Source organism: Pogona vitticeps, chromosome 1, assembly GCF_051106095.1.
Source record: "Pogona vitticeps strain Pit_001003342236 chromosome 1, PviZW2.1, whole genome shotgun sequence".
Classification (NCBI taxonomy): Eukaryota; Metazoa; Chordata; class Lepidosauria; order Squamata; family Agamidae; genus Pogona; species Pogona vitticeps.
This window is the reverse complement of record NC_135783.1, coordinates 61629661-61652530: the sequence shown is the minus strand read 5'-3', so window position 1 is coordinate 61652530 and position 22870 is coordinate 61629661. Positions and strand designations below refer to the sequence as shown.

General features: G+C 44.9%; 1 protein-coding gene across 1 annotated transcript in view; it reads left to right on the top strand.

The window, feature by feature from the left end:
* Nucleotides 1-607: 607 nt before the first annotated feature.
* PGBD5 (piggyBac transposable element derived 5) overlaps nucleotides 608-22870 on the top strand; it is a 102510-nt gene continuing 80247 nt past the window's right edge. Inside the window, exon 1 of the mRNA XM_078383160.1 lies at nucleotides 608-1474. Coding sequence (XP_078239286.1) covers nucleotides 643-1474 — 832 coding nt within the window. The 5' untranslated portion in view covers nucleotides 608-642. The remainder of the gene's footprint in view (nucleotides 1475-22870) is intronic.

Here is a 22870-nt window from a genome sequence, read left to right as displayed (position 1 = left end):
GTGTTTGGCAGAGTGGAAACCACAGCCAGTGGTTAGAGAAAGTGGGCACTGCCTCAGCCAGCGCACGTCTCACGAGAGGATCAGGCCGGCAGTTACGCAAGCCTTCTGCTGGGCATTTTATGTATGTATGTATGTATGTATGTATGTATGTATGTATGTATGTATGTATGTATGTATGTATGTATGTATGTATGTATGTATTTGATGTGTGATAGTGCTTCTTTCAGTCTCTGTGTGTGAGGCATGAGTTTCTGTGGACAGCAGCCCAATTATCCACGTGCCCAGGCCAGCCCAGGCTTTGAGATGCGCGCGCGAGGGGGAGGGGTTCGTTTCTGCCAGAGACCTCCCGCCAGGAGAGTCGTGGAAGTTGGGACTTTCGGGGCGCGTCCGGAGCCGTAGGCGTTGCCCACCGGGCGCGCTCCCGGCTTCCCTCCCTCCCTCCCCGCTCCGGCAGCGGCGCCCTGACGGCGCCGGCGCCTCTCGCCTTTTCCTCGGCCAACGGGGCTCCTGCGATTTTAAGGGGCGGAGACCCGCGGCGCGCGAGGGGGGCGGGCTCAGGGCGCCGCGCGAGCGCGGATAAAACCCCACCTCTCCTTTTCGGGCCGCCGCTATAATTGGCTGGATGATGAGGCAGCGGGAGCGATGTTGAGCTGGCTGCTTCCCCCCATGGCTCTGCATACACACAGGGGCGGGTGGTGCCGGGGCGAGCAAGAGGCTGGGCTCCGAGGCGGCGGCGGCGGCGGAGGTGGAGGCGGCGAAAGCGGGAGCGGCAGCGGGGGAGCTTGCCTGCCTCCCTCGGTCCCCGAGCCGCTCCTGCTGCTGGGCTGCTGCCTGAGGCCGGAGGATCCGGCCGAGCGCGGGCTGCTGCTGGCGCCGCCGCCGCCGCCGCCGGCCGAGATGATGGCCGAGGGCGGCGGCGTTGGCGTTGGCGGCGGCGTGGGCGGCGAGGGGCAGCGGCTGAAGGCGCTCTCGCTGCTGGAGGCGGCCCGCTGCCGCTACGAGAGCCTGCAGATTTCCGACGACGTCTTCGGGGAGTCGGGCCAGGACAGCAGCGGCAACCCCTTTTACAGCACCACCGAGGAGTCGCGCTCGGCTTCGGAGGACGAGGCGGCGGTGGAGGAGAAGGAGGACGAGGAGGAGGAAGAGGACGGCGGCGTCGGCGGCGGCGAAGAACGGCAGCGCCGAGCCCCGGAGGCAGGAGGACGCCACTGCCGGAGCAGGACTGGGGGACGCGGCGGCTCTAAGGCGGCGGCGACGGCACGGCAGCAGCAGCAGGAGGAGGAGGAAGGAGGAGGAGGAGGAGAAGGAGAAGAAGACATGCCGGGCGGCGGCTCAAGGGCGAGCTGCCCCGGTCTCGGGGAGCAACAGCGGCGGCGGCAGCTGGAAGAGGAGGAGGAGGAGGAGGAGGAAGGCAAGCGGGGCTGGAGCCGGAGCCTGCGAGACACGCCGACCCCGTCCTTCAAGGATAGCAGCGGTAACTGGGCTCGGGCTGACGTGCGCGGGCGGGCGTCTTGGCGGGCGGGGTGAGCCCAGGTGACTGGAGGTGTCGGGGGGGGGGTCCCTCAGTGGACGGCCAGGAAGACCTCCGCCCCCCCGCCCGCGAGGGTGTCAGGGGTGGGTGGGGGTGACGAGTTTTTTTTTTTGTTTTTTTTTAGTGGTGCTGAAGGAGCAGCGCGGGAGTCCTGTCGGACCCCCTCCCCCCCCCGGTTTCTCTCGTACTTCAGGCTTTGGTCGAGGGCGCCCCAAACTCCTGCGCCCAGCAGAGCCGGGAGGGGAAGGAGCAGAAGCAGCAGCTCCCGGCCGACTTGGAGGGCGCGGGACGGAGGGGGGGGGGAAAGCCCCGAGTTCCCGAGGGAATAGGAAGCCCCGCTTCCCACAGACTTCCCGCTCCCGAGTCGGACCTCCGGTTGCCTTCGGAGGCGGAAAGAGTGCCCTTTTGGGTACTGTTCTGTCTGGGAAAGCAGAGGGGGGCGGGCGGTGTCTGTGTGTGTTTATAGGGAAAGTGGGGGACGGACGACGACTGAACGTCTGACTTTATGTGGGGGTGGGAGAGAGACGCCCTCCCTTTATACAGGGGAGAGTCCTCCGCTGTATGAGTTGGAGCAGGAGAAGGAAAGAAGAAAGCAAGGCATCTGGCCAGGGCCATGGCTAGTGGCCAGGTTTGGAGGCAAACCTAATAAATTGGGGAGCGGGGAGACGAATCCATACCACCTCATGCCCTCCCCTTCCTCACCCCCCCCATCTTGTTGGAAAGTCAGAACACTTGCTTTTCAGATCTAGGTTAGGTTTTGCTAGGTGACAGGTCCTAAATCTGAAGCCCCTGCCTAGCTATGTTGTGGATTTGATTTCTTCAGAATCAGAGGGAGTGTGGGGTGTTCATTCTTAAAAGAAAAAGAAAAAGGAGGAGCAAAAAGCACCCTACTTGTAAGAGCACCTCTGGAGTTAATCATCCCTGCCAGGTTTTGCTGGTTGGGGCATTCAGCAGCCTCACTAAGCTAAGGCAAAGGGATATTCTCCTCTGGAACAGGGCAGCAGGACACATCCAGCAGCAGGAGCCTCTTGGGTGTCTGCAAGAGACCTCGGATTACCAGAGCTAGTGTGGCAGCCCAGCCCTGAAAATTTGACCCCATTCCTGGCTTCATTCAGGGACTGCTCTCAATGGCAGACACCACTTCTTTCTGTTTGTTGAATCACTGAGGAGAGGGTACCTTCCAGGATGAGACATGGGCTGCAGAGGGGAAGCGGTAGAGTTGGGGGAGATGGCTATTGGGTCCTTGCCTCCTTCCAGGAAAGGGCAGAGCTTCAGTTTCCTTTAATTTCATTTGAGTCAAATATTCACACACCAATTTGGGAATCTTCAGAGCTTAGTCACTGGGAGCAAGGGCTTGGCTAGGTGGGTCGGATCAATATGTTTTGCTGGCAGAGTAGCAAATTGGACCCCACCAGCGTCATTATTCAAGGTATAAAGTTATTTTGCCCTCCCCCCATAATGAGGTGTGTAGTGCCCCAAACCAGCCGGTTATTTTAGCACAAACACCTCTCCCCATCTCGTCAATTAATTCTATGATAAATAACTTTCCATTTGGCAGAGTAGGTAGAAAATTCCTCAAACACTCTTTAGGCCTTCAGACTTAAAAATACAGAAATAATAAATGAAGTAATTGATCACTGCAGTCCTTTTGACACCCTATATCTGCAACCCGAAGTGTTTGCCTCAATTTGTCTAATGATAGAGCCAGCTCTACCCCCATGAGATAGTACATATATTCAGCTGGATGATGACTTCTGAATGCTGCCTGGGCGGATGCAAGTGAATAGTACCAAACAGTAAAGCACATGATGCAAAGTCCCTGGCATCTTGCAGTTTTGCACGAACCACAGGTTCTGCTTGATTTCCATGTGGGCTGTTACCTAACAACCATAGAAGCAATGTGCTAGCAGACCCCTGGTGGATGATAGAGACTGCATATCTCAGATGGGATAGTAGCTTGGCAATCTGAAACTGGTCAAAAAGCCTTCATTTGACAACATGTGCGAACAAATATGTGCTGTTTAAAAATGTGCAGGATCAGGTTTTATGCATACAGAACTGCAGAAAGTAGTGGCTTTAGGTGGTGAGGTTTTACTGTAGTCTCTTATTATTTTCTTAATTCAGCTTTGCTGGGTGCAGTCACAAGTGCTCCACCAGAAGAGATGGACTGACTGATACGGACAATAGTAGGCAAATGCTGTATAAATACATGAGCGCCAGTCATAAGGGATACATCACACAGTTCACTTTGGAATGCATTTTGTATTTTTCAAAACTGTAGTGTGATGAGAATATCCTCTGTTTTCTGAGCATTCAGCCATTACTCTAAGGCAGCAATGGCGAACCTATAGCATGTGTGCCACAGTTGGCATGCAGAGCCCTTTCTGCAGGCACATGAGCCATAAGTCACTGGATCGTTACACCTCTTCCCCCCCCCCCGGTGCAGCCAAACCTCAGGAGGCAGATGCAGCCACAGTGCTGGTGCTTCGACAGGCGGTGGGTCAGGATCCAGAGCAGCTGGCGGTGGATCCGGAGTGGGGTCTCGAGGCGCCTTCGTGTTCGGGATTCCCCCTTCCGCTGCAACTTCTGGTTCCACTGCCTCAGCATGCACCCGGGTGGGTTCCCCCACCCACCCCCAGTTTGGGCACACAGGCCCAAAAAGGTTCGCCACCACTGCTCTAAGGAATTATGTGGTTACTTTTGGTTTGCAACATAGTTTTGGGTTAGGGCTGAGTGTTTTTGACCAAACTCGGGAAAATCCCTGAAGCAAATGACCTGAAGCTTAGCCAGGATTTCATTTTGGACCCAGAAAGCCAAGACTGGGGATCACATGGACCTCAGGATATTGATGAACTACTACTCCCGTCATGGTCCACTATTTGTGTGTGACAGGAATTGCAGTTCGGGAGGCCCTCTCTGTTCAGAGGGCCATCATTTTTCTAACCCGGGTGTAACCTTTTCCTCTTCTCACATGACTGGTAAGAATTGCTGTGGCCTTGCCTCAGCTTCCCAGCTACATAAGATGGCAAAAGATATTACACAGAATGTATAAAGGGAGCTTGCCTGGTTAGCAGCTCCCTCCAGTTGGGAAGGTCCTTTGACATAGTCAGAAAAGCTCAGGGCCAGGTCACAGGCAAGGGGATGGATTATCCCTACAGGCATGCAAATCCTCCAATGCTATGTGCTTGAGACATCAGCCATTCAAATAAAGCAGTGTAATCTCCCAGCTGCAAAAACAATGACAAGGTAATTTGTTAAATGTGGGTTGAGGCAACCTTGTGTTCCAATCAACAGTCTGTCTTTTCCTCTTAAGAATGCAGTGCATGCACATACTGAATCAGTGTCTTATCTAAAGGAAGTCCTCAGGGTGCACAATTTGCTTTCTCCTAAGGCAGTAGTTCCCTACCTTGGGAACCACTTGCAGACCAAATATTCTTGGACTGCAACTCCCAGAAACCGTGGCCATCACCTTGGTGTTATAGGCTTCTGGGAATTGCAGTCCAAGGACATCTGGGTTACCCAAGGTTACCCTAGGTTGGGACCCATTGTCCTAAGGCAATGGCCAATATACTTGGAGCTGCACAGTTCCATCAAGCTTGAAAAATCAATCTGTAGAAACCTGTGTGTATGTGTGTTTGTGTGTATGTGTGTGTGTGTGTGTGTGTGTGTGAGAGAGAGAGAGAGAGAGAGAGAGAGACTGCATCCCTACAGGCATTTTTAGACTGCATTTCCCATAGCCCTTCAACACTTGGATAAATCTCATGGGAGGTGTAGTCCATCTTGAGGGCCAAAGTTGGCCCCCACTTCTCTTTCCAAGTGGACTTTCCAAGCTCCATAGAATTCTAGCTCCTGCTCTAAAGGCACTTACACAGCTCCGCTTGTGCTGTGATTTCCTGTCCTGGAGCAGAACGCACACACAGAGAGAGATTTGGTTTATGCACACTTTAACCTGTAGCTTGTGTCCTTGCTGAACATTAAAGGCTGCTGTCTGGTGCTAAGCATATTTGATTGAAAGTTCATTGCCCAATATCCTATCCAATATTTACGTGCATAGAATTCTCACTACAGGAGCTGCTGTAGCAATCTGATGATTTGCTGGTTCTGTGCCTCTTTCTGTGCAACTGGCACATTGTCAGGTTACTGCAGCAGCTTTCACAGTGGTACTCCCCAAGTGAGCAAATACTGAACAAAATTCTGGCCATTCACTTCCAAGCGGGTGTACTTAGTGCCCTAGCTTAAAGAAGATGTAACCGTAAACAAAGTTTGACTTGTTTAACATAGTTTTATGGAAACAGCAAATCACCACAAAGGGTTAAATCCCCCAAATGACCTCCGTATCTAACTAAGCAAATTTACTAAACCCAACATAGTCCAATTAAGATTAAGCAGATCATTAGCTCTCTGTTCTGGAAATGAGCTAACTGAGATCTTTTACAAAATATTGGTATGCATGACAGAATCAAATGAAAAGAGTTTATTGTCATCCGTTTTACGTTTAACTAGTCTTAGATCTGTAATCTCATTTCCAGGCTGAGTGACAGAGGCTAAGAAAAAGAATATTAGGAGAAAGTCCACAGAAGCTGGGGAGCTTCCTGTTCAGAACAATTTATCCCGTGGGCGGGCAGGATCTAGTGGTAGATCCTTGAGTGATTTGCAGTAGATCTTCAAGAGCTTAACACTGGCAGGAGCAACACTTTTCTCTATCTAAATTATGCTTGTACTATGGAGAAACCCTGGGTGAACAGAAATGGACTGTGACTTTTAGCATCAGTACTAAAAAGATTTCCTGTGTTTTATAGTCTGTTTGGAGGAACCCTACCTTTTTTTAAGGTGCCATCACATTTTTTGTGTTTTTTTTCCTTTTTATTTCTGTTTTGCTTTTACCTATAATGCTTTCACAAACTAACATAGCTGTCCTTTCTGCAGCTACTGTCTCTTTTACCTGGCTCAGATTGCTAATCTTCAGGTTCAAATAAACCAAAGAAGATACAAGACTGAAGTTCATGCATCTGTGGTTTCCCCCTTATGGATGAGGGTGTAACTGTTTCAGATCTTCAGAGTAGGGGTCGTGGTAGATGTTGGCTTTGATTGTTGTTGCTTTTTTTAAAATCAGTGTTTAAAGACATCAGACTTTCATGGGAAATTGTACATGAAAAGGTTATTTGAGAGTGAGCGTCGTTCTTTGTATGTGATTGCTCGAAGCTAAAAATCAGGGCAGGAATTTTAAGGTGCACAGTTCTGAAAGAAAATATCAGCATAATTAAAGATGGCATATTTACTGTATATAAATGGAGTACCAACATCTGTCCTGACCTTTGGGCACTATCTGTGCCTGAAATAGGATTCTCGAGAACTCAAACGTTTGCCTTGTTTGCAAATTTTTAGTGACTCAATAAAGGTGTTAATTCAGCCCAGGATTTTGTTGCTATGTGTGGATCACACGGCTGCTTCTTCCCATTTAGAATATTAATGGAATATCAAAAATGAGTGGGATGTGGTTATCATTACAGTATGTCTGGATAAGAACAATGTGTAGCAGAAACAGTAAAAGGAATCTTGGGCAGGGTATTTAGTAAAATACACCTCTTTAGATAGAGTTGGACTGCATTCCCCACCATTGGCTGTACTGGTTGGGCTGGTGGGATTTGGAGTCCAGTGGTCATGGGAAGCTGTCCCTTTGACCATTCCTGGTTTATACTATATATGGGTAGAGAGCCCAACACACTGGAAAACGTAAAGAGGATCACTGATTACAAAGGTCAAGCCCAAAATGAATACTGATTTTTAACCTGGCTTTGTAGCCCCGACGCCATCCTCTCCAAGACAATTTTATTTTTAAAATTAAAATAAGCTAAAGCAGTGAAGTTAGCAGAAAGCTTTAGAACTAGCTTAGGCAGGAAATAACAGCTCTAGAGGAGTCAAAATACAGACAAACCAAGAATGTTGCAAAATCAAAACATTTTTTGTCTTTGACTGTAGTGCCAAAAACTGGGGAGCAACTTCACAATCTAGATGCCACAACCAAACAGATCCAGCCATTAACTTCCAGCCTTTCGAAGGCAGTGGAGTGTATTCGCTCATGGATCAAAACTATGGGTCATCTTAAGAAGAACAGAGAAATAGTGTGGCTCGAGGAGAATTTTTTCTTTTTTCCTTCAGTTGTTTTAACTGGGGAAGTGGCCGAAACCCAAAATGTTGTTCTCAAGCCTCTGTATTTTCTTTCATTCCACCAAATCTGGAGACTACCTTGTAATGAACAACAGTGATTCTAAACCATAAAAATAGACAATAAAGTAAAATCTGAAAAAACAGAAGGTCAAAACAGTTTTGGCAAATGGTCATGGAGTTCACAGCAAAAAGACAAACTTGTTTCCTTTGAAACTGTTAGTCATGGAACCATTCTCTCTCTGAGAATAGCATTAGTCATTATCTGCCTGGAGAAAAATGCTTTAAATAAAATTGATTAGGAGTTATTTTTCCAAAAAAGTAACTTTTCCTGTCCCCAGAGCTTTTTCTGTAATTTGAATACATCTGCCCTCTACAGTACTCTTTTACGGCTGGTTCTTCAGCCTTACTCCTTTGGGAGAATTGTCCTTCCTGTGGGTAAGGCAAAGGTAAATATAAGTCCAAGGAAATACTCACTGATTAGCCTCAGTGGCAAAATCACCAATGAGTCTTCCCTTTTAAAGTATGTATGTGTGATCTGCACCAGGGTGGGCGACATGTGGCCTGCAGAGATACTGTCTCCGCAGCTTGCTGTGGTCTGCCAGCCCAATCAGTGATTTCTTCTCCTACCTTACACAGCCTGCCAGCCTTGCTATTGCAAATCTGTTGGCGATCATTTTGCATCCTAGCGTTCTATCTTTCCAGCATAATTATACTTCCCACAGTTTGGCAGGTTGTTGGGTGCATGATCTAAAGGGCATGTGGGGAGAAACATCCCTGCAAATCAGATTCCCTGTTGAAATCATGTGTCACACTTGTCCCAGATGATTGGCACAGTTGGGGTGGGGAGACGCCAAGTAGTTTCTGTGTACAGGGCTGGAGGGTATGCAGAGAGAATTTCTGAAGGTGAAGGTGAAGGAGTGAGGAGAAAGGCTGTGAGCATGGGCACACTCGTCAGTGTGAGGATGCAGCCGCAGACCCCCTTCTACCCAAACTCATATTGGTGCTTTGAAAAAGTGGGAGCACTGCAAACATGGGGGTATAGGAAAGGAGGACTAATGTTCTTAAAGCAGGAACCAGTAGGTGGAAAGAGCAAGGAAGTGGGGTTTTTTTTTTTTTTGCTACATACTACTGTGAAAAATGAATTGAACTGAATTGAATTGAATTTACTTTATTGTCATTGTACCTTTTCTGTACAACGAAATTAAATGCCATCTCCAATACACATGATAAAACACACAAGAACATGGCATCCATAACATGAAAATATAGCACATTGCACATAAAACACATCCCTCTCATTCATATCCACATCCTTCACATTCAATTTCCCGTGGCACAACACATTGTGATTGCACTATACAGTGGAATTCAATAGAGCTGCTGCTCTGGTTTAAACCTATTTGTCTTTGTTTTAATTATCCTATACTGCCTACCAGATGGTAACAATTGAAAGAGGGAGTGATGGATCTTTGAGAAGATCTTGGGCTTTCTTAAGACAGCGGGAATTATAGAGATCTTCCAAAGAGAGAAGAGGCCAGCCAATGATCCTCTGGGCCATTGTAATAATCCTCTGGACCATTTTCCTGTCTGCCGTTCTACAGTCGCTGCTATGACACGTGAAGAACTCCTCTGAAGCCTCGTCTCTACTTGCCTGCATTTTTTAAATAAGACCTCCTTTTTCCCCTTGCCTCTTTCTTCTTTTTCCCTAGAATGAACAAGTTTCTTTATTTTCTAAGAAGAGGCCCCTCTTTTACTTTACCCTTCCCCTCCGTCTTCACAGCTATGGCTGCCACCTTTCTTGATGGCTTACGGCCTCCTCTGCTTTGACGAAAAATTGTTCCACTTGTGGCAAAAAGATCCCTCAATCTGTTGGCCACCATATCTGCCTATTTTGTCTAGGATAAACCCATTTGATAAATCCTGTAAGATTTGCAAAAGCTTTACAGCCCTTACTCTTAAGAATTGTCAGTCCTGTTTGTGCTCCCTCCTTTGGGAGCAGCCCCTCAGGGCAGCGGTCCCTTTCCTAGCACAGCTCGAACTTCTCATCCCTTGGCGATTGAGCAGATAAATCAACTGGAAACTTGGGAAAAATTCTCAGCCTTGGAACCTGAGGTTCCCTCTGTTTCCAAGCCTCTATTGAAATTGACAACGAAATCAGATCCAAGTAGTAAGAAAAGAACCGGTACCCATGATATCAAGGCTGGAAAGTGGAAAAAGAAGAAGTGGCAACCCAATATCATGGTTCCTTCCATTCCCTTGGATTTGCAAGTGCCTGTCCAGGAACCACATTCCACCTATGTTACCGACAACCAACAGATGGTTTCAGTATCAGAAGGAGAATGTGAGCCTTTCTGTTCATTCCCATTTCTCCTTGGCAACCATCCCCTAAGAGTTTTCCTCAGGACACTCCTCACCTCTTGCAATTGAAGATGACCAACAACCAATACTGAGGTCTGCCTCTACCAGCCCTCTACACTCTCTGCCTCATGCCCCTCTGAGGCACCACGCAAGAGAAGACAGGAGATCGAGATCCTGCAATACCACACAATGTCAATATCAACCTCGCTATCCATGGTCCCCATCCGTCGGATCCTGATATAATGAGGATCAATACTATGTCCCCCTTTTCTGTCCTCCACGTTTTATGTACAACTGCATGGGATGGCTTTCATCATCTGTCCACAAGCCTCACCATTGTTTTCAAGACTGAAGTAGATCCCAGTCTCATACCCCCATTCACCCATGATCATGAGACCAGTGTATCCTGGATTCCGCAGACAGATTCTCCCAATACCATGACACAGGCAATGATTCCAAGTCACACCAGGGAACTTGATTTTGTACTGCTCACTGCAGTACATTGAGGGATGAGTCCCGCCCCTCCCACTGGTTTATGGCCCTCTGTCCTACTCAACAACAGCACCACCATTCAAGATCAACGCAGCTGGGAGGCGGGGCTTTGTTGCGGTGCTGCCAGCAACTCCAGAGAAGAGCTCTCTGGAAAAAACTGGAACCCTCCGGCCCGGGATCCCCCTTTTGAAATGGGGATCAAAGGAGAGTCTAGAAGAAGTCTCTCTGAAGCAGATGGTGAGCAGCAGAAGGAGAAGAAAGGGAGGCAGACCCGGACTTTTTTTCTTCTGAAGAAATCACCGTGCACGGACTGGAGCGGGCGCCATTTTTTGGCACTGAGCCGCGAGGAACCCTTTACCGGGGGAGAGGAGAGCAATCAATATAAACTAATAATATAAAACAAGTAAGTAAGCCGAAGCCTCTGATTTATGAAACAGCCTCATTAAGCTGAAATAAGAATGAAAATATTTGGCTGAAAGAATAAATGCAGCGGCGGGTTTATCTTATCAGTCTGACTCAAAAGCGAAACTAAGCTTCTCCAAGTGAACTCTTAAAACACCAGGCTGATTCTAAAGCCGAGAGTCTGAGATGGAAAAATAAATCTTATGTTTCTGGAGAAGAATCCCAGACAGCAACACCGTCTGACTGGATTTAAGAGACTTCGGTGGATGCAGTGTGGCTGGGATACGTTACTCTTTGCCTTCTCTGGACTTTGGGAACTATAAATAATAGAATCTGGTGGTTTTCGGGAGAAGGAGCTGACGTGGCCGACTGGACTAAGGAGCATTAAGGGGTTAATGAAGATCACAAGACGAGCTCCAAGGACAATCTACTGGACAGTTTGAGACTCTATGATTGTTGTTTTGTTTGTCGGACTGCAGACCATGTGTGTCTAATAACAGAAGCTTGCTGAACCCAGGAGAAGAAGAAATAACTGCGTCACGGTTCTATTTGATATTGTATTTGCTGGGCTAAAAGTTGATTTTTATATTACAATATTTGGATAAAGATTGGAGGGAGATCTAAGGGGAGGATTATGATGAGGGGTTTGAATTGTTGATAAAATTGTGGAAACTGTGGAAGGATTTCTAGGGGGTGATTATTGTGGTATTTATACAAACCCCAAAGCCTGAGATGGACCCCAAAAATTCAAAAGAACAAATGGAGACTTGGTCTGTTCAATCCCAAAGTTCTGGAATAGTGGTGCAAGAAATAGAAAAGGAATGGCAGATTAATATACAAAGGCTAATATTAACAGGGTTCCAACGAGTGAATGCAGGTCTTAGCAAAATAGAAGATTTGATGAAAGGGACGAAAGAGGGGACAGTAGATGCCAAACAAAACTTAAATGAAGTTGTACAAACTTTAGAATCGTCTGTATTAGACATGACACCAGGTAATATGAATGCAGTAGAGAGTTATCCAGTGACCCATGCAGCTTCCAAAATTAAAAAGCACTATGACAAAAATCTTAAGGAGGCAGAGATACTGAAACCAGACAATCTTATGGTGAAATTATGGGAAGTGAAAAAAATGGATATTCTGTCAGATGGGCTGAAAGACTGTTCAATTCAAAAAGAAACTGAACGATGGGATGTATTGTATAAATGGCAGCAGCTACCAGACAATGTTGGAATAACATAGAATAAAATTAAAATTAAATGATAAGATAAAAGCAGGAGGGTAATCAAACTGTGAAAAAGCAAAAAGTTGATATGTATTAGTAATATGAATTGATTGGATGATGTTATACTTTATGCTCTCCTATCCCCCAAAACCATTTTTCCTTCTCTATCCCCTCTTTCTTTTTGTACCCTTTATCCCTCTTCCTAAATAAATATATAAAAAAGGGGAAAAAAAAAAAAGATCAACGCAGCTCAGCGCTTCTACCTGGGCTCTCCAGGTTGCTTCCATCTCCCAACCCTTGCACTTACCTTGCAGTTGCCTCTTGACTCCCATCACCTTCTTGCAACTCCTCTGGCCCTGCAGGGGGAAAAAAAAAAACATTCCATGACTCTGCTTTTGATCCAGAACTGGACAATCAAGACTGTTCTCAGGCAGCCTCCAACTCCTCACCCGAGCCCGACATTCAGAATTCCGCCCCGCTGTTGTCCTCAGAGGATCTCTCTTCTTTTAATGACCTGAATGGTCTTATAATGACCTGAATAGTGAAATTCCAATCTTAAAGCCTGTTCCATCTCTGCCCGCGTTCAGAAAAATACCAATATACCTATAGAGATGGTAATGCTGGAAACACTAACTGACCTCTTGACAAAAATCCTCATCAGTTCCACCCACATCTTAGCAGAGTGAGAACTTTTACAGGGTCCAGCAAGAGAAAGCAAAATTCCTCTTTAAAAACCCTACTTCAAACTCTATCGTTGTTCAGACAGCTCAGCAAAGGTACAAGAGTTCTCCTTAGGACACCCCTACCAACAGAGAAGGTTGTAAGCTTGATCTCCTTACCCAAAAGGTTTTCTCATCTGCAGCTCTCCATATGCATGATGAAAACTATCAAGCCATGATGGGCACATGTCACCAGTTTATTTGGGAGGAGTTTTAAGCTGTCATTGCTTCCTTACCACCTGACCAGAAACCACTGGCTGTCTCCTTCCAACACGAAGCCCACATTCTTGCTGAACAGCAGATCCACTCTATGGTACTCGCCACCTAGCTGACTGCATGGCTGCCAGCATCACCCTGTGTCGACCCACCTAGCTGCTCTCTGCAGGTCTCCTGGAAGACTCCAAATCCCACATTGAGGACTCCCCCTTTGACAGGGAAGGCCTTTTCAATAATAAAACAGACAATTTCATGCAAGACCTTCACAAAAAGAAAACTGATGCAAAAAAGATGGTCCTCAGTACCTATCGCCCACCTCCTCAGCAATTCTACCCCTCATGGAAGTGCACTCTTCTTTACACTAGGATCAAATCACCTGCTGACTGCTCAAATACTTCTTGACCAATGATCGCAGCATCATTTCCTTTTCAGTGCACCCTCTGCAAAGTATAAACCACCGGCCTTCCTGAAGAAGGTGGACAGGAAACCCAAGCAGCAGTTCTGACTTCCCTCAGACCAAGCCACAGACAGCCGCCTGGCACCTTTCATCATCACATGGCAAACCATCACCTCAAATGCCTGGGTCCTAAACATCATAGACCAGGAATATGCAGTAGAATTCTCCCTCCTCCCCCCTCACTGGTCATATTTGGTGCACCCCACCTTCCTCCACCATTCAAGACGAGATCTATACTCCACTTTGAAAGGGTGCCATATTAAAGGTACCCCACCATCATCTCCCACAGGCAGTTCCCCCCTACTTTACAGTACCCAAAAAGGATGGTGGGCTGTATGCAGTATTAGACCTCCACGTCCTCAACAGGTACATCAAACCAACATATTTCTAGATGGTAACACTTCGGTCCATCCTCCCCCTGGTCTGCCAGGAACATTAGTTTGCCTCCTTAGACCTATGGGACGCATACTTTCGCATTTCCATTCAACCACAGCATCATCACTTTCTCAGTTTCCAGGTTGGTCAGCATGCCTATCCCTTCAGGGCACTTACCTTCAGGCTATCGCCTGCCCCAAGGGTTTTCACAAAATGTATGGCACCAGTGGCATCTTTTTTCAGAACTCAAGGTGTGGTAGTCTTCCCCTAGATAACTAGCTTCTGTCATATCGATAGATTCCAGAAGGCAACATCACATTTACTCTATGCCTCCTCTTGAGTCTCAGGTGGCAAGTCAACATACAAACTACCATCCCAAACTTTTCACTTCATTGGCACACTTCTAGGTGCAACTTGCATTCCTCCCACACCCGAGGGCAGACAACATAGTGCGGTCCACACAACAGCTCTGTTTCTCACACCATGTCTGTGTCCACCTCCATATTTTTCAGCTTTCTAGACACCCATTTGTGTGCATACATGGACACTATGACAGAGAAATATAAGTTACTCACCATAACTATAGTTCTTCAAGTGGTGATTCATGTATTCACACACAGAGCCTGCCTCCCCTCTTATCTTGCCAAACTTTCTCTTTTTGTCTGGTGGCAGACAATTAGGACTGAGGAGAGGGGGGCCGCACTGGTGCGGTAGAGGCAAAATGACTTTCGCTTTTGAAAGATCTAGAACTTTCTGAGATGGTGTTCATGCCGATGTACAAACCCATCTCACATCCTTGTGTGACTACATGGATTACCACTTGAAGAACTATACTTACAGTGAGTAACCTGTGTTTCTTCTCTAAAGTACATGCTGGGCCCTCTCCATCTTACTTAAGCAATATAAGAGAATTTTTTTAAAGAATCTGTAAGTGGTTTCATTTGAGGAGACTGATGAAGCTGATGGTGGGGGTAGGAAATGACCCCCAGACCACTTGGAGATTGTTGCCAAGGCTGCTTCCAGCTGCCTGATTCTGTGAGGTTGTTGAAAAACAAGTGTGAGCAGATGATAAGGGAAGAGGAAACAGAATTTGAAAGTCCTTCAAACATATAATAATTCCTTCCAAAACATCAGAAACAGGAAACCAGCCAGGAGAACAGTAGGTGCCCTAGCTGCAAAGCTGTGGGACATTATCAAGGAAGAAGCAGATTGCTCAGAAGCTAAAGGAATTATTTATATTAAGCTTCATGGCAGAAAATGTTGGACATGTTCCCCTCCCTGGCCCCCAGGAAAGGGCACCCTGTTTCACACAGTAGAGGTAACAAAGGGTGTATTTCTAGATCTGAATGGTAAAGTAAAAAAGAAAACTTTTGGGGAAGGATGGCATACACCCAGGATTTCTTAAAACTCTGATGTGAAATGGTTGATCTAACAAGAATATGCAACTTATCAATAAAACTGGACTTCTTGTAATAAGGAGTGTATGATAACCAGTTTGATTTTTTTAAACAAAGGATTGAAAAGGAGTCAAGACATTGCAAGCTCACCAGCACATTTGCCTTGGGTGACTGGGAACTGTGAGTGAAAACTACCAGCTAAGAAAAAATAAGTTTGCTAAGGAGAACTCCGCATAGGTTGTGTAAGGGCTTGTCCTGCCTCCCAGACATCTACAAATCTTTGAATTTACCAAACGCGACCAGAGGCATCATTAACAGATGTTAACTACATGGGTTTTCCAATAGTTTAATGCCTCACCAAAGGCTCATTAGTAAAATCGTTTGTAATTGGCTAAGAGGACATGTTGTGTTTGGGACAAATAACTGTTTAAAAGCAGAAGGCTAATCAGTGAAACTGATTCAAAATAAATTGCATTCACAATTATGTTGAAAGAAACAAGCCCCAGCATGTCTTTAAAAAATATGGTTCCTGGCCAAAACAGTGTGCTTTTAGCTGAATGCTAAACCCAATGCAACCCTAGGAATTTTCTGATGTGCAATGCATCCTGAGTCACACCTCTCCAACGCTAACACGTGTGCAGTTCTATAATGTCTGCGTCTTCAGAATCTCTCAACTTGTGTTATCTTAAGAATCTGGGAGCTGTGACTGAAAAAAAAGTAACTTTTCTGAATTCTGTTTTCTTTTGCTAGTTCTTTCTGGTCCTTTGCCTAGAGCTAGATCATTGAAGTACTAAGCTGGGATGTGCAATAATTAAGTGCAACTCCTGCTGTATCTGACAAGAGCTATAAATGACATATATTCTCCCCTTCTGCCAATATGTATACATCCCCTTATACAACCGTGGGTCATTTAAATGTTTTTGTAGATGCTTCTCTAGTTGAATCCAGGATGAATCTGAATGAGAACTCTTTCCCTTATGGATAATCCATTCAATCGGTTCAGCCTCTAAAGTGTTTGTGCGTGAATACAAAGCCTTCAGGATAGCAAAGAGATCCAGTGCTTAAGATCTTAGCAATGCAGTGATTGTGGCTGATGTTACTCAGGGAATCTGGGTAGAGAAGGGATTAGCAGAGTCATAATCACTTCATTGGGAGCTCTGGGGAAGGTAGGATTTACTATACACTGTTGTTCTTTACTCTGTGAGCTTTCATTGACTAAGTGGATTAATCTAAAGTTTCAGTTGATTAATCACTGGAGAAGCCTGTTGAACTCAGGGAAGGTGCAACTCGGGCAAGAGTATGGTTTTTATTGCTGAGGCTTGCTTAACTTGAGTATGTTTCTGATTGTGGAAGTTTCGTTTCATAGTACCTTCAAGTTGTATCCCTCCCCCATCAATTTTTAAAGAGGTAGTTGTGTTACACTGTTTCAGTATATATAACAAAAGCAAAACGAAAAAATAAAAATAAAAACAAAGGTATTGTGGCACTTTCAAGATAAATATGTTCCTTTTGGTGTCAGTTTTTGTGGATTACAGAGCATTTTTATAAGACACAGGGGGTGTAACAGGAATACTGCAGATGTTTATATAGTCAACCTACTTGGGAAGTTTAATTCCAGTGTTAATAATACAGTTATTACTTTGAAATAAGTTGCAGTCACAGGTAATGAACTTTCAAGGTGGCAGTAGCATTATTAACACAGGTAATGGTACAGTATTTCCAGAGTTGTTGCCAAAATAAGCGTCCTGGCAATAGGTGGACTATTTAATTAATATGAACCATTTGTCTGATACACCATGGGTAAGTTATTAACTTTGATTAGGCAGCTCATGCTGGCATAAATCAGCTGATTCTAAAAAAGGCCAATAGCACTTTGTGTGTGTGTGTGTGTGTGTCTGTGTGTATCAAGTATTTTTGAAAGACATGGGAAGGATACTCCTGCGGTTCCAGCTGTGTTGGACAGTGGCTACTACAATGTTGTGTCAGCATCACAACCCTATCAGGGGTGGTTCACCCTGAAATTCTGAGGTGAACCACTCCTCTGTCCTGCTCTTTGAACTGCCTCTGTACTCTATCCTTGTATATACAGGATAACTAATTAATAAGTCAATCGGTTGAAGGCTAGGTGATTAATCAGTTTTGTTTCTTTAATTTGTGGGCGCTCCCAGACATAACTTGATACTTCAGAGAGAGGTCATATGTTTGCTGTGATAGTTTTGGGTCCTGACTTTGAAGCAGTGGTGAATTTATGTGTGAAATCCCTTCTGTACTAGGGAGGATCAGTTTCTTAAAGGGAAATATCCTGGTCTCAAAATAGTTAATTTTGGGGGCTATAACATCCAGAATCCTTTACCCAGCATTATACATGGTATGAAGCCTGGGAGTTGTCATACCCAAAGTAACTTTGCCATGATGTGGAAATGTAGCCTCGAGTACAGTATTGTGATCCCTTTCCCACAGATATCTGAGGGAGGTGAGCACATAGGGACAACCTCTGCTAAGTCCCTCTGTTGAGCTGTCATTTGTCAGTGGAATGGAATCCTCATAGCAGCGTCTCTGGTAAATGCCATGTGCCCCCTTTTCTTTCATGCATTATAGCAAATCTACTGTTTTTAGTCTTTAAGTGTCTTTGTCACCTTTGGTCTCAAAGTGGTGTTCAGAGTAGGGCAGGGAAAATTGGGTTGCCAGCCATCTTGTTTTCAGGTGGACATAAAAACATTTTCGTTCTTTTCAGTGGAAGTGATGGCATCTGCCCCAGTTGGAAAGGAGATGCCATACTTGCTTTTTATTTCACTTTAAACCTGGATCTTGGGTAATCCCCATCCTACAGTATTTAACTGAAGGCCTGGGAAGACTCCAGTGCATGTTCAGCCTCCACTGGAATAGGCTTTGGACCTGTGGTTATACAAAGATAAATTTTGGGCTCAATCCACTAGGGAGTTCTCCTGTGCAACTCTCTTTGAACAGAAAATGTATTGATCGATGTGTGTGTTTATACCTGCATTTATTCTGAGGAATTCGGAACTGTTTATGTTCTTTTGTTTCTCTCACACTATCTTGACAACAGCCCTGTGAGGCAGGTTATGCTGAGAAACTGAGTGATCCTGCCCCCGCCCGTCATCTTACATACTACCCCACCCTGGCTCTCTTTGATGATAACGAGGAAAAAAAAAATCCCCCTTTGCTGAGAGATTGTTACTGGGCTGCACATGCAAAAAAATCACCTCTGCCAGAGAGAGATGCTAATCAAGCCCGCATGTTCTGCAGTTGCACAGTCTCTAGACGCGTCTGCCAGGAAAAGAGGAGATAACTTGATTAATGCAGAGAGCTGGCCCTGTCTGTTGGGAGCTCGCCAGTGCCATCTTTGCTTGCTCTGCAGTGCACTGCTGACCAAACAGAGTAGAGAGCATAAAAGGGTTTTACTTTAAAAGGAGGTTTTCTTTCTAGAATGGATTAAAGAGAAGTAAAAATAATGAACGAGTGGAAAGGATTCTTTCCTGGTGTGCCATAAAATAACTTGGCTCCGTTTAAGTACAGTGCACATTTGGGCCCTTTTATCCTTTAAAATATTCTGAATGGCAGTGGAAACACTGAGCAAGCATATAGGACGTGTGTTCCTTGTCCTTCATTATGCATGGAACTTGGTCTTTCATTTATCATGTGCTTCCCTGGAGGAATGTTCGGAAGTTGCAGCTGGCTGCAAGTAACCAAGGAGGGCTTGGAGCAAATGTGGTGTGGTGTGAATAGCATTGTTTAGAGTAAACCTATTGCCTTTTAACCAGTTTTTCCTTTCCATATGTGTTTTGATGGATGTGTTATGTGGCATAAAGATACAAGATGGAGGAGTTACACTGTAACAAACAGTGTATAATCAAAGATTACTCCAAAAATGATTTCCCTGGTTGGCAAGTTATTCCTATCATTTGCTATCTCTATTTAAAAACCATGTCCACTGAGTGTTTGCTTCACACATAGTCTCTCTCTCTCTCTCTCTCTCTCTCTCTCTCTCTCTCCCTCCCTCTCCTACATATATATATATATAGGGGAGGAAGCTGAACATATTCCTTGTGCATTGCCTCCAACACATTTTTGGCATCACCTGGCAGTTCCAAATAGAGTAGTCCTAGAATGAGCTGGAATTTTCAGCATGTATACATTACTGAAACAGCAATGTCTATGTTGGCTTGGGCATGTTGTGAGAGTGGCTGACGGTCAGATTCCAAAAGATCTCCTGTTTGGAGAATTAGTGCAGGGAAAGTGCCTCAGAGGGAGACCCCTGCTGCAATATAAGGATATCTGCAAGTGGGATCTGAAGGCCTTAGGAATGGACCTCAACAGATGGAAAATGTTGACATCTGAGCACTCAGCCTGGAGGCAGGCGGTGCAGCATGACCTTTCCCAATTTGAAGAGACACTTGTCCAGCAGGCCGAGGCAAAGAGGCAGTCCTGAAACCAGCAAAATCAGGGAGCTGGACAGGGGACAGATTGTATTTGTCTTCAGTGTAGAAGGGATTGTCACTCTTGAATTGGCCTTTTCAGCCACACTAGACACTGTTCCAAGTCCTCTATTCAGAGCACGTTACCATGGTCTCTTGAGACTGAAGGATGCTTACTACTATTAGTCTCTCATCATGCATAACAAAGGGAAAACAAAATGAACGTATTGTGGCATCTTGAAGACTGAAAGATTTTTTTCCCAGTGTGAACAGAAATGGGGACGCAAGTCACAGGACTCACTGTCAAGTCGGACTTAAGCTGCACCAGTGGCTTGAATCGGCTCCGTGTTTTTTCTTAGATGATTCAGACACAACTCCCTACTCGGAGCGTACCCATTCCCTCACTTTTTTTTTGTGAGGAAAAAAAGCTGTTTTTATTAGGGTCTTGGGACTTCAGACTTGGGACTTGGTGTCAAGGACACGGACTTGGCACTCGGACCAAAAGACTTGCCAACATTCCTTAGTGTGAACTTTTGTGGGAGCAGATTGTAATCGACAAAAGCTTACACTGAAGTAAAGTTATTATTGCAGAATAGTGACTTGGTTTTTAAATGCACACATGAGGAATTGCAGAAGCAGTAGCGCTGATATTGCATTGGTTGCGTGCCTGACATATGCCTAGCACTTTGTCCCTTGGGCACAAGTAGTTGTGCTGGCTTCTGTGATTTCTCTTGTATGTGCATGAAAGGCCAGTAGGATTCCATCCTTAGTCTTCAAGATGCCAGAATACTTCTGTTTTTGTTTTGTTTTTGTTATACATGTTCAAGGGAAGTTATCTGTGCAGATGATATGTGTGGCATATTGAGTTCCATAACTTGGCATACAATGGATAAAAGTCTATGGAGATTTCTTAACTTATGGCAATTCACTCTAAAATTTATACCATTTGCTTAACTGTGCAATAGGATTTTAGCCTTTGTTTGCTGTGGACACAAAGCCTAGAGCACCCTTCCTTCAGCCACATAGTGGCCCTCCAAGTAGTTTGGACTGCTGAGGTTTCTATCTTGGTAACTAACTTACTGGTGATTTAGTAGCTTGCTCTGCCGTCAGAGAAATTAATTGTCTCAATGAGCTATGTATGTCATCATATGTACTGATACTTAGTAAGGCAATTTGCCACCAAGATTTACCTGATTTTCTTTACATAAATGTAAACTGGCAATAGCATTTTGGCCAATAAATATGCCTATTGATGGACCTGATTTAGTCTGCGTTCTAGTGTGCATTCTAAATTGCATGCTGTGGTCTAAAGTAAAAAAAAAAAAAGTAGGAACAATGAAATGAAGATTAGGAAAAGATTTTGTTCACTTATATAGAAAGACAGCTCAAATGATAGATATGCAGAGAACTGCCGACAGAACATGCTGCCAAAAAGCTACAATGTGTGAAAATGTCTGAGGAGCAGAATGAAAAGCAGAAAACCCGTGGGGGATTGATATCAAATGCTGAAGAGCTGGATATTAAATGTTGAAGAGAGAAAAAGCCATCACACTGGGAACTAATGAAAATCCTATCTAGGTACAAGTCATTCCAACAAAACCTATGGTCTTGCTACTATGCATATGTTTACTACTTGCTATTTGACAAGGCTGCAGGCGAAATGACATCCAGTATCTCAAAAGTACAGTTCTCAATTAATACCTGTAAGACTAGGGTAAGGACTTACATTTTGCAAGAAAAAAAAAGAAACACCTCTCAAATAAATAAATAAATAAATAAATTTCTAAACGGACAAAATATGGCCTAGATTTGTATGACGCATTTACCTGTAGATTTATGTTCAAATGCTGGGATAATATATCCTTTCTCAGTTTGTGGGAAAGGATATATTATCTTTTCTACAAAGACCTCCTTCTTCTTGACACTTCTCAGCAATTAACCAATTAATTTCAAAGAGGCTTAACACAACTCTCCACCCAAAATTCTCATAAGTCCCAGGGGCATTATCTTGCTTCCAATTAGCCGGTGTGCATGTTTGGTCTTCTCAGGCCTCTCTCTGTGTCCTTGTGCTTATCTTGGGCTCCCTCTGTACCAGGCAGTAGATCTGGAAAACAGTCTCACAGCCTAACACATTTCATTGCCTTTAATATCAACTTTCGCAGAACCTGAGAGTCTCCATTTAATATTAACTTTCAGAGAACCTGACAGTGACTACAATTCCCACTTTCCTTCAAATCATCACAACCAAAATAATGCCAAGATATTTTATTGCCTGAGTGGGAGCAAGACATGGATGACCATCCCATTCCATGCACAATATCTGACTGGAGTGGCTGTTAAATCTTTCTTTAACACCAGTGATGGGACCTGCGACCTCCATCAGGGGGCATCAATCTGGCTTAGGCTGTGTGATACAAACTACATGGCACAGTGTCTTTTTCTCCAACGTGGTGCTATTCCTCCCTAGCCTCTGCCACCTGAGAGAGCTCCCCATTGTGTCAAATGATAGGGCTGGTCAGGTTTATGTTGCTTCTGAAGGCTCCGTTCATCCATTATGGGTAATCGCTATCAGCAGGATGTATTCTCTGTTAGGTTTGTTGTGCCTTCATGTAAGAACAAGAGGACCTAATTTAACAAAAGCTCCTGCCACATATTTTACAAAACCAAAACAATTTCTTTTTCTAAAAGCAGAGATGAGCTGGACTCAAAGCATGTTATCTGCCATTCTTTATTCTTATTATTTGTTTGGCTGTCCAGCAACTATAAAAAGGAAAAAAAAGTGGCATTTGTTTAGCAATTTGATTCCTCCTTGCAAGGTCTCCATTATTCACTTAGCACAAATGCAGAGTCAAAAGGCAGAGCAAGAAGACTTAACCTTAAACCAGTTTTTCTACTTTTGAGAGTGACAGACAGTTAAGCTAACAAATCCAGCAGTTCAGTGTCAGAGAACAAAACAATTATATCTCTCTGTGGGACAGTCATGTGAACAGTCGTGATAGATCTGGACAAGATGAACATCTCTTTATGAATGTTGGGATCCTTTGCCCATATGTCTGGAACTGGATGTAGTAGTAGGAGTAGGACTAGTAGTAGG